General features: G+C 39.3%; 1 protein-coding gene across 1 annotated transcript in view; it reads left to right on the plus strand.

Annotated features, from left to right (window-relative positions):
* Positions 1-1,661: 1,661 nt before the first annotated feature.
* LOC132827619 (SEC14-like protein 1) overlaps positions 1,662-12,633 on the plus strand; it is a 48,425-nt gene continuing 37,453 nt past the window's right edge. Inside the window, exons 1-2 of the mRNA XM_060844178.1 lie at positions 1,662-2,052; positions 2,279-2,364. Coding sequence (XP_060700161.1) covers positions 2,302-2,364 — 63 coding nt within the window. The 5' untranslated portion in view covers positions 1,662-2,052; positions 2,279-2,301. The remainder of the gene's footprint in view (positions 2,053-2,278; positions 2,365-12,633) is intronic.

Raw genomic sequence — 12,633 nt, forward strand, 5'->3', positions numbered from 1 at the left:
TTATTCCCCAGACAGTGAGTATTGTTTATTCTGCAGGTGGTATTAATTATTATCCAGGCAATGATTATTATTTATTCCTCAGGCAGTATTATTTATTATCCAGGCAGTGAGTTTATTTATTCCCCAGGCACTGAGTATTATTTATTCTGAGGTGGTGAGAATTATTTATTCCCTAGGTTGTGAATATTAATTATTCCCCGGGTTATTACTATTTATTCCCCAGGCAGTGAGTATTATTTATTCTACAGGCAGTGAATATTATTTATTCGCCAGGTGGGCTATTATTTATTGCCCAGGCAGTGAATATTATTTATTCTGCAGGTGTTATTAATTATTATCCAGGCAGTTATTATTATTTATTCCCCAGGCAGTGAGCTTATTTATTATCCAGGCAGTGAGTATTATTTATTCTACAGGCAGAGAATATTATTTATTCGCCAGGTGGGGTATTATTTATTGCCCAGGCAGTGAATATTATTTATTCCCCATACAGTGAGTGTTATTGATGCCCCAGGTGGTGAGTGTTATTTATTCCTCAGGTGGTGAGTATTGTTTATTGCCCAGTCAGGGTAATATTTGTTTCCCAGGCAGTGAGTATTATTTATTCCCCAGGCGGTGAGTATTGTTTATTAACCAGTCAAGGTAATATTTGTTTCCCAGGCGGTGAGTATTATTTGTTCCCCAGGTGGTGAATATTGTTTATTGCCCAGTCAGGGTAATATTTGTTTCCCAGGCGTGAGAATTATTTATGCCCCAGGTGGTGAATATTGTTTAATGCCCAGTCAGGGTAATATTTGTTTCTCAGGCAGTGAGTATTCTTTATTGCCCAGTCAGGGTAATATTTGTTTCCCAGGCAGTGAGCATTGTTTATTGCCCAGTCAGGGTAATATTTGTTTCCCAGGTGGTGAGTATTGTTTATTGCCCAGGCAGTGAGTATTGTTTATTGCCCAGTCAGGTGTAATATTTGTTTCCCAGGCAGTGAGTATTGTTTATTGCCCAGTCAGGGTAATATTTGTTTCCCAGACAGTGAGTATTATTTATTCCCCAGGCGGTAAGTATTGTTTATTAACCAGTCAGGGTAATATTTGTTTCCCAGGCGGTGAGTATTATTTGTTCTCCAGGTGGTGAGTATTGTTTATTGCCCAGTCAGGGTAATATTTGTTTCCCAGGCAGTGAGTATTGTTTATTGCCCAGTCAGGGTAATAATATTTGTTTCCCAGGCGGTGAGTATTGTTTATTGCCCAGTCAGGGTAATAATATTTGTTTCCCAGGCGGTGAGTATTGTTTATTGCCCAGTCAGGGTAATAATATTTGTTTCCCAGGCGGTGAGTATTGTTTATTGCCCAGTCAGGGTAATAATATTTGTTTCCCAGGCGGTGAGTATTGTTTATTGCCCAGTCAGGGTAATAATATTTGTTTCCCAGGCGGTGAGTATTGTTTATTGCCCAGTCAGGGTAATAATATTTGTTTCCCAGGCGGTGAGTATTGTTTATTGCCCAGTCAGGGTAATAATATTTGTTTCCCAGGCAGTGAGTAATAGTTGTTTGTTTTTGCTCCTCCTTCTCTGGCCCTGGCTCTGACGTAAATCCCTCATTGGACGTCACACACCGGCGGGGGCGGTGCGCAGGCGCAATGAGCTCGGCCCCTTGCCGGCCGGGGGCGGAGCTGGAGCCGCAGTCGTCCGTCACTTCCAGCCGGAGAGAGACAGACAGCGATCCCGGAGCGGCATCTTGTTAGAGTCGGCGGCCGATCAGAAGCGGCGGGGTAGATCCCGGGCCTGGCCTGGTTTGGTTGATCCGGTGTGGAGGCCTCGGTGTCGCTGCGTGCCGGTGTCCGGTGTGTGACGGCGGGCGAGAGAGAGAGAGAGAGAGGGGAGGGGGTCCGCTGTTTACCGAGAGCCGGGGCTTTGGAGAAGCGGAGGCCTCGCTGGGGTCGAGTGAGAGCGGTTCCCTGTCGAGCCGGGGAGGCGGCGGTGTCCTCCTCCTCCTTCTCCACCGTCGGCCCAGGGCCTGTGAGGTCCCCGAGTTTCTGATAACTTTGGAGCGGACACAGGTAAAAGGATCCATTCCCAAAGCCACCCCGTCCCCCCCTCAGACTCCCAGGCGCTCAGCTCGTTCCGCTCTGACTTTCTCACTCCTGGTATTTCCAGCCGTGCGAGCGCGGAGTTGCTTTTTGGTTTTGTTTTTGTTTTTGTTTTGATCGGCAGCACAGGAAACGAGCCCTTGCAGTTTCTTAACCAGCTGTCTCTGTTTCTCCTCCCATCTCCTGTTTGCTCTAGGTGCCTTTGATGCAAACGCAGACATGGTCCAGAAATACCAGTCACCCGTCAGGGTTTACAAACATCCCTTTGAACTTGTTATGACAGTAAGTGGATTGTGTTTAATCTCGGGTCGCTACCTTGGGCTTTTTAGAAACTCGAACGTAAGAGTGTAATTTCACCCTCGCATGTTTAAGTTGGATAAAATTGATCCTTACATTTTATGTTCGATCATTAAATAATATAACACGTGCCCCGAAGAAGTTCGGATTAAGTATATATTTAAAAAATTTAACCTCTTCAGTGTTAAAAATGCACTCACCCGTATGCTTGGACGTAAAACTCCTGTAACAAACACATTTGTGTTACATTCTGTTTCACGGCCAAGGAACTGCGCTATTTACTTGTACAAAAACACCTTGATTGTATGACTTACAATATTTAATTTTTTTGTTGGAAAATGGTGCCTAGCTGCACTTTCTCATGGGGCCTCAATGTTGTGACTTTAACATTTGAAATAGTTTAATCCCACCTCGAACCTGGAAATGCATGCACATGAAATGAAATCTTAATTGCGGACTAGTGGAGAAATCCAATGCAGAACTGCAAAATGTGCTGCACTGGTTATACTGACCGTTTTATGCCAAAAGTGAGAAGATAATCTCACACTTGCGATTGATAGCTTTTTCCATTATCTTTGCATACTGTAGTATAATTTCTGAGCTGTGGATAATCACTGGTTCCATATGCTCTTCTGACTTTAGGTTATAATCTGACTGTATTCTCAACAATAATCCTTCGGGCCAATATGTGGTTCAAACAATCTAAAAAAGCCAACAATTTATTTTAATAAAGGTTCGAGGGTGGAAGTTACAAATTCCAAGTTACAATTTATCGCAATAAATACTCTTAATGTTAGAATATATGTATTAACATAAGATCCAGTTTCCAAATGTGAAAATTTATTGAGCTACTTAGTTGACAGCTTGAATTTATAGAGCTGCTTTAAGATGGAAAACATGCCAAGGAATTTCACATATGGTGTTCAGGAATGAATGCTGATTAAGAGGAGGAATCTGAAATGGAATGTGCAGCTTTGTTGACGGAAAGGGATTCTGTCTTCCAAATGTTTCAATTATTGAAATTTTAATGCTGAGAAGAAAAATAATCCACTTTCCCTATTCAGCATAAGCCAATGATTACAACAAAATAATAGGGTCATTGATCACAAGTAATATTTATATAAATTGTGCATTGATGAAAATAACTAACAATTGGAATAATAATTCAGTTTTTTACAGAAGTCATATGTTGATTGCAGTTGATTAGTATTTCTTAACCAATTTGGGAATTAGAATCTAAGAAGATTAGAATCTGAGGAGCAGGAAAATCGACGTTTTGGGCAAAAGCCCTTCATCAGGACTAGAGGCTCTATTCCTGATGAAGGGCTTTTGTCCAAAACGTCAATTTCCCTGCTACTTGGATGCTGCCTGAACTGCTGTGCTTTTCCAGCACCACTCTAATCTAGAATCTGTTTTGGCATTTATTTCGCAGAAACTAAGTCGTAATTTTTTTTTTCTTTTTAGTTGCATCACATGGCAACAAGGAAGTGTTAGTTTAACTCTGTTCTAATTTTGGCTGCTTGAAGTAACAAGATTTTGCCTTGAATAATCATTATCTTTCAGTGCAGCTATCTTACAGGAACACATACTTAATCATTTTAGATTTTAAATATATTTCTACAGATAACACTTTTTTAATTTCACCATTTGCAATATTATTCAGTTGATCAATAATTGTTTTAGGTTTTATAAAGTTCAGTATTCTACTGTTGTAGTGTTCACAAATTTGGTAGATTTGTGTTAAGTAACATCTCTATTTTTATGTCATCTTGTATGGAAATATATAAATATTTTCTGTAGCAAATTGAGAGAAAATACAGTTTAATACTTAAGAATAGTTCAGAATGCTTTACTTTAGAATATAACTTTATGTAGGTGACTTTTCTTTATAATAATTTTTTAAATTTTGTTTGAAAAGTAATTTTCTGATCTTGAATACATAGTGACCAAGATTGCATTGGGTGCAGTTTTGACTGCACAGTTTCTGCTGATGGTCACACAGTGAGATTATTCTTAATACAAAATATACTTCCTCTTGCAAAACAGAAGTTGTACATAATGGCAAAAAATGAGGTCTGTAGATGCTGGAGATCACAGCTGAAAATGTGTTGCTGGTTAAAGCACAACAGGTTAGGCAGCATCCAAGGAATAGGAAATTCGACGTTTCGGGCATAAGCCCTTCATCAGGAATGAGGAGAGTGTGCCAAGCAGGCTAAGATAAAAGGTAGGGAGGAGGGACTTGGGGGAGGGGCGATGGAGATGTGATAGGTGGAAGGAGGTCAAGGTGAGGGTGATAGGCCGGAGTATATAATGTATATAATGGCAGCTAGTAATATCACTTGCTGGTCATGAGACTGGCTGAGAGACACTGGCCTGTTGCTTTTGACGTGCATTTACATAGTAACTGAATATATTTTTGTATCTTTTCGTGGTTGGTCTGACTGGATTTTTCTTCAAAAAATTCATTTATTGTCTAATCTACGTAAGCACAAAGAGTTCATAAACAGGTTTCACTGTTCGTTTTTTTTTTATTTGTTACTCATTGACCACATGCTAATGTGTATAAACCAGATGCAAAGCAAGACTTTCTGGTCTTTCCTGGGGCCAGAAGATACACACAAATACACTGTATTATGTCCCCACTGTCTGAGTGGTATTCTCATTTCCAGGTGGTTAGTCCAGTAAATGTGGTTACATGTTTGTTTTTGTGACAACACACCCATGATAATAATTTAATGGTAATTCACTGCCTCTGAGGTGGAGGGTTGCCTTTCAGACTGGAGGCCTGTGTCCAGTGGTGTGCCACAAGGATCAGTGCTGGGTCCACTGCTTTTTGTCATTTATGTAAATGATTTCATTGTGAGCATAAGAGATGTAGTTAGTAAGTTTGCAGATGACTCGAATTAAAGGTGGAGTGGACAGCGAAGGGTACTTCAGAATACACCGGGATCTTGATCAATGGGCCGAGGAGTGGCATACGGAGTTCAGTTTAGATACATGGGAGGCGTTGCATTTTGGAAAAGCAAATTGGGGCAGGAATTATACACTTAAATGGTAAGGTCCTGGGGAGTGTTGTTGAACAAAGAGACCTTGAAGTACAGGTTCATAGCTCCTTGAAAGTAGAGCCGCAGGTAGATAGGATAGTGAAGAAGGTGTTTGGTATGCATTCTTTTATTGGTCAGAGCATCAAGTATTGGAGTTGGCAGGTCATGTTGCGGCTGTACGGGACACTGGTTAGGCCATTTTTGGAATATTGTGTGTAAGTCTGGTCTCCCTCCTCTAGGAAGGTAGTTGTGAAATTTGAAAGGATTCAGAAAAGATTTACAAGGATGTTGCCAGGGTTAGAAGATTTGAGCAATAGTGGGAGGCTGAATAGGCTGGGCTGTTTTCCATGGAGTGTCAGAGGCTGAGGGATGATCTTAGAGATTTATAAAATCATGAGGGGCATGGATAGGGTAAATAGACAAGGTCTTTCTCCTGGAGTAGGGGAGTCCAGAACTAGAGGGCATAGGTTTAGGGTGAGAGGGGAAAGAAATAAAAGGGACCTAAGGGGCAATGGTTTCATGCAGAGGGTGGTGTGTGCATGGAATGAGCTGCCAGAGGAAGTGGTAGAGGCTGGTATGGTTACAACATTGAAAAGGCATCTGGATGGGAATGTGAATAGGAAAGTTTAGAGTGTTATGGCCCAAGTGCTGGCAAATAGGATAACATTAATTTAGGACATCTGGTCAGTGTGGATAAGTTGGACCGTAGGGTCTGTTTCTGTGCTGAACATCTTTGACCTTATCTTGAGGTAGTGAAAGGTGCTACATAAATACAGTTCTTTCTTTTGTTTGCGGAATACAAATAAATTGTATATAAATGAGGTAAAATAAGGTCTTTCTTCAAGTTTGCTGTTTGAATAATCTATGTTTCGGCCATATATTCAGCATTGTGTGGATGGTAGGTTGCCAAGAGAAATTATTCCTGGCAGTTTTCATGTTGTGTGTAAAATGTTTTTTTTCTCCCTGAGGATCGATCTGTGCGTTTTGCAATCCTGAGGAGGATAATTGAACATTTTTAAAAACAGAAAAGCTCCTATTTGCAAGAAGCACAGAAATTGTCATCATAGAATTGCACTATTTTTAAGCTTAACTCCCTGGCACAGGACATGCAATCATTTCAAACTAACCCTGACGTTGGAACATTAGTCATGATGCCTCCAAGACAGCTGCACATCACCTTCCCCTCAAGATGCATTCCAACAGGAGGGCCCCAGTCAGTCTCATGCCATCAGAATCTGCTTGTCATCAAATTCAAGCCTTGGCTATTTAAAAGGTGTTTAAAGATTGACGTTTCATTTTAAACTTTTTTGAATCTTAAGAATGCAGTAAATTTTCACAATTGAGATGTTAACGTACCTTGAACAGAATTGCTTTGGGGAATGTTGGGAGAGATACATTGGCATGAAATGGGACTATGCAGATTCATTCATGAGGTAGATGATTTGGCAATGTACAGTTACTGACATCTCTTAAGTGGTTCAAAGGGCAGTGAATTCTGATTCTGCTACATGGTTAGTAAGCACTGTAATGTTGCAGTTATGCAGAAGCCAGACTTCTGATGCACCGATAAATACATGTGCTGGGAATTTTAATTTAAGCATGAAGGCTATGAGTCGTTTGTATAGAATTGTTGTTTTTGAATAATTTGAATTTACAGCAAATGTTGCAAGAACTATATGAAATTAAGTAGAACTTAGCTCAAAACATTGTGAAAACACAATTTGAGTTGAGTTGAATATCTTAGAGTTGTGATCAGCGTTGAAGAGTAGAACTGATCTAAAGTAGCACAGTACAACTTTTTAAAAATAGATTATGCATTGCTAAATGGCAGTAGAAAGTTAAAAATCTCACAACACCAGGTTATAGTCCAACAGGTTTAATTGGAAGTACACTAGCTTTCGGAGCGACGCTCTTTCATCAGGTGATAGTCACCTGATGAAGGAGCGTCGCTCTGAAAGCTAGTGTGCTTTCAATTAAACCTGTTGGACTATAACCTGGTGTTGTGATTTTTAACTTTGTACACCCTAGTCCACACTGGCATCTCCAAATCGTGACTAAAAGGCAGTAGTTTGACAAAAATAGGATAGATAGTTCTTTTTTGAGGTTTTGTTTAATCGTACGTACTGTTGTAGGGTTTTGCATTTGGATATGAAACAAATAACTGTTCAGTGGTCTGAATTTGCAACATCTACGTTGAAGGCAATAAGTTTTTAGCAACCTGAACCCACATTGAAACTAATCAGCTAACTCTGTCATCTGGTGCTTGCTTTTTGTGCAGCTTTCACATTATGCCCGAAGGGATCACCTTCTGTTGAGGTACAATTTATTTGGAAGCTGTTCTTTCTTGTGTATGCATATTTATCATAAGATTATATGATTATCATAGTTATCACTTAGTACTATTGCAGTCATGATCTCAGTTAAAAGGGTGCATATTTCAGAAGAGTTTGCAGATCACCTGGCATGATGTTACAAAGAATGAGTATTGAACTGGGAATGTTCTAATTTTCTGCCACTGCTTCACCTCCAGTTCTACCACTCAATGATCATATATGGTGAGAAACTGAAATGTTCTCTGTGACTGGGTCTAATCTGAAGTGACAGTATAGGTTTTTAAATTGGCCTCTGTTTCCTGTCAAGCACAGAACTGCTGTCAACTTATTTTACAAATAAGCGATGAAAAGATGTTGGAAGAGCTGTTGCAATAATGGGATATGCTTAAGTATGATGCCATTTATATGGAAATAGCTTGTTGCTAGTTACTGCTGGGGTTGATTAGAACAACTTAGAGCTTATGGAATTGTATCTCAGAAAAGGTTTTGTGCTTCAGGCCAAAAGGAAAATGCTGCAAATTATTATAAATGTGATGGAGGAAGGTTTAGAATTCTCTCAGATAATGAATATATCCTAATATTATTATGGCTTCATTCTGTAAGAGATGGTTCATTATCCAACAGAAAATAGCAACAGATTTTAATTTTATAAGCATGCCTAATTGAGTTTCAGAATAAATTGACTCCATCTTTTCATACATAGTTCATTGTTTTAATATTAGTAAGGTTGTGGTATGTTTTCAGCTATCTCATTAAGCAGCCTCTTCAGAAATGTTTGTATGCCTACCAAGGCAAACCAGCACTACATGTTGGAAGGATGTTGTGAAACTTGAAAGCTTTCAGAAAAGATTTACAAGGGTGTTGCCAAGGTTGGAGAATTTGAGCTATAGGGACAGGCTGAATACGCTGGAGCTATTTTCCCTGGAGCATCAGAAAGCTGAGGGGTGAGCTTAGGGGTTTATAAAATCATTTGGGGTATGGATATGGTAAATAAAATCTTCTTGGAGGGGAGGGGGGTCAGCATCCAGAAGTAGAGGGCATAGATTCAGGGTGAGAGGGGAAAAATTTAAAAAGGACAAAAAGGGAGCTTTTCAATACAGAGAGTCATGCATGTATGGAATGAGCTGCCAGAGGAAGTGGTGGAGGCTGGTACTATTACAAAATTTAAAAGGCATCTGGATGGGTATGTGAATAGGAACGTTTAGTAGGATATGGCCCAAGTGTTGGCAAATTGGACTAGAATAGATTCGGACATCTGGTCAGCATGGACGAGTTGGATCGAAGGATCTGCTTCCATGCTGTACATCTCTATGACTATGTGAATAAAATCCAACCCTTTTTGCTTGTATGATAACATTGATTTGCCTTACTGCAAGCCTGAGTTGCTTTGTTGTAAAAGGTTAAATTGTTTTGTACTGTTGACTTGTTGAAAATAAATTCAGCAAAATCTGATTAGCTTTGACACCCACTAAAGATAAATATTTTTCCAATGTTATTGACTGTGTATTTTTATCACTGTGTCCATGACTGCACTGTCAGCTGACAAATAGTTACATATTGTCTGACAGCTGTTTACTTTATTCAGCTGTACTCTGATGCACGATGGGATTGCTGATTGCAGCATACATGCTTGCTTTTTCGTGGTCAGCAGCTTTTGTGAGCTAAAAGCAAGTTTTATAAATACTGTAACCAGGCAATTCAGCAGCTCCTGTGGCTTGTCTTTTCCAGTAATTGTGTTGGCTGATTTACAGTTTATAAATCACTCCTTTGTTACAAAAGCAACTTAAGTAAAATGACCTGGAAGAAAGAAAAAATGCTAAAAGAAAGGAGAGCTAGTTTAATTGTTTGCTGCAGTATGACTATAACATGAACACAATTTTTTTGAAATAATCTTTTAATCTGAATTCTTGAAAAACTTGGCAAATTTATTACTTGTTTGCATTATTCTGACTTCAAAAAGATGTTTCAACCTTTTATTGGGGGCGCAGGGGGGGAGGGAGGGATTACATCATGGATGTAACCCTTGCAGTTTCTTAATTGAACCTACCTAGACAAGTGCCTTTTTGCTTTTTGGGGAATATTATAGAAATCCTGGTCAGGTAGAATTTACTGAGGAGAAATATTGCAAGGATGTGATGTCAATTTTGCCATCTTGATTCCTTGAGTAGGCCCAATTTTGATGCATCAGATTATTTTGCTGCATAATTGAAAAGAAGAATTTTGTAAGTCATCTATTTTCATCTGTTTCAATGTTGAAATGTTTCAAAAGAAATACAAGTCCAATTAATTTATTCTTTTCTCAGAGCCATTTGTTAGTTTATTTTTCACACTACCTTTCTAAATTTTAGAAGTTATCTTGTGTCATGCATTCTAACGGTGTGCCTCATCACATCTGTTGTATAATCACAAGGAAATGAGGTCAGAAGCGCATAGCTGCAATTTCTGAGACAGTTAACAAACTGAAAGGTCATGGTATTCTGGAGCAGTTGGACATTTTTTTAAATTTTAAAGTTATAAAACAAAACCATGCTATCCAGGTCAAATCAAAACAAATGCAGTTTGATTTGATGTTGATCTGCCACCAGATTCTAAAGGCATATTGAAGAAATCATATTCTTAGTTAAAAATGTCCAAAGAAAGATGTCAAAGCGGTGAAATGGCCAGAGTGAATTGGTACCTATTATACCCAGTAAAAGAAAAGTTGGGCAGGATATATAATATGCCTTTGGTTTTGTAATGCCCATTTGCTCCTCCACCTAAGTTAAACTTGGTCACCTAATTCCAGATTTTTTTCTGTATCTTTCTTGCCAAGTTTTGCAATTTGGTCATATTTTACAGACATAACAATGGTGTTGCAAATTTGTTTAATGGAAGTGGCCAGAGATAGCAAAACTCAATCTATCTGGATGCTGCGTTGCTTTTTATAGTAGCCTGTCTTTGTTCCTGTTGTACAGGTACGCAGTCCTTTATCTGAAACCCTTGGGGCCAGCTGGTTTTCGGAATTCAGAATTTTTCAGATTTCAGAATAGGTGACTGTTTCACAGTGAAATAAAAACAATATTACCAAACAGCAGATGCACCTGTGAGTACTATGAGCACTGAGACAGAATTGATGCTTGCCAGTGCTGGGCCACGCCACCACATCACATCTGAGTGACGTGGGTTGAGTGGGTGTGGAGTTGGGTTAACTGCACACCAGACAACTTTGTTACGGAGAAAAAAAACACAAAAGAAACTTTGGATTTCAGAGCTTTTCGGATTTTGGATAAAGGATTGTGTACCTGTATTATGCTACATGGCTAAATGGTGGTCTAATTATATTAAAAAGGTGAAAGTGAGTACTGCAGATGCTGAAGATTAGAGTCAAGAGTATGGTGCTGGAAAAGCCTAGCAGGTTAGGCAGCATCCGAGGAGCAAGAGAATCAATGTTTCAGACAGAAGCCCTTCATTATATTAAATGTCTGTTGATTGATTGTATATAGTATCTATACATTTGTTTTGGAATCCAGATGACAGAGTAGTTAATTATTTTTTTCACCTTGCAAAATCTTGTATATGGAGATGAAATTTTTGGGGAAACTTTTTAAAGAGTATCTTCGGAGCTCTTAACATGTTTGAAAGGACAGCTTTCCTTTTCTGAACCCTCTGTCCTCTTCATGTGATAACTTCTGTGGTGTTTATTTGTATATCTGCATGCTGACTTCTAAGCTGTATCGTATAAGTGGTGAGTTTGTCTAATAGACCATTGTGGTCATCACAAGCGTCAACAATAAAGTGATGAAAGGTGACATCAATAGTGCCATAAAGCAAGATCTGCCCAGAAGTAACCTGCTCAGTGACAATCAATTTGTGTTCTGCTAGGGCCGTTCAGCTGCTGACTTCATTTCAGCATTTGTTAAAACATGGACAAAAGAGCTGAATTCCAAAGGCAAGGTGAGAATGACAGCATTAGGGAAGCCTAGCATAACTGGAATTAATGAGTATCTAGGGGGAATCTCTCCACTGGTTGGAATCGTGCTTGGCATGTAGGAAGATGGTTATGGTGGTTAAAGGTCGGTCATCTCGGCTCCAGGACACCTCTGAAGAAGTTCCTCAGGGTAGTGTCCTGAGCCCAACCTGCTTCATCAATGATCTTCCTTTCATCATAAGGTCGGAAGTGAGGAAGTTCACTGATTATTGTACAATGGGAGTTCAGCACCATTCAACTACTCCTCAATGACTGAAGGAGTTCATTTTTCCAAATGCAACAAGATTTGGATAATGTACAAGCTTGGGCTGACAAGTGGCAAATAATATTTCTAGCACAGAAATGCAAGGCTATGACCATCATCAATAAGAGCCAATCTAACCACCATCCCTTGCCATTTAGTGGTGTTACCAACACTAATCAAAATCCTGGAGTTATCATTGACCAGAGTGATAAAAGTGTGCTCAAATTGGACAGTCAGTGTGGATTTATTAAAAGGCAAGTCATGTCTTACAAACTCACTAAACATTTTGAGTACATAGATAAGATAAAACCAAGTTGCTGAAATATATTTGAATTTTTGGAAGCCTTTGATAGGATCGCATACAGAAGGACTACTAGATGACAAATGGCATGATTAAAAATCTGTTAATGACGGAAAAAGACAGCAGGACTAAATGGGTCATTTTCTGGCAGGCAGGCTTGCCTGGTGGAGGACTGCAAGGATCAGTGCTTGGGCCTGAGCTATTTGCAATCACCCTATCAATGTTTTTGATATGGGACCAGAATCAGATTTGTTGATTTACAGAAAACTCTGTGGGAGTTGATTTGAGAATGAATAAAAGCTGTTTTTAACAGGGTTAAGTGAGTGGACGAGACACTGGTTTAAATCCTTGTGGCTAACTGAGGA

The sequence above is a fragment of the Hemiscyllium ocellatum genome, chromosome 25, assembly GCF_020745735.1.
Source record: "Hemiscyllium ocellatum isolate sHemOce1 chromosome 25, sHemOce1.pat.X.cur, whole genome shotgun sequence".
Taxonomy (NCBI): domain Eukaryota; kingdom Metazoa; phylum Chordata; class Chondrichthyes; order Orectolobiformes; family Hemiscylliidae; genus Hemiscyllium; species Hemiscyllium ocellatum.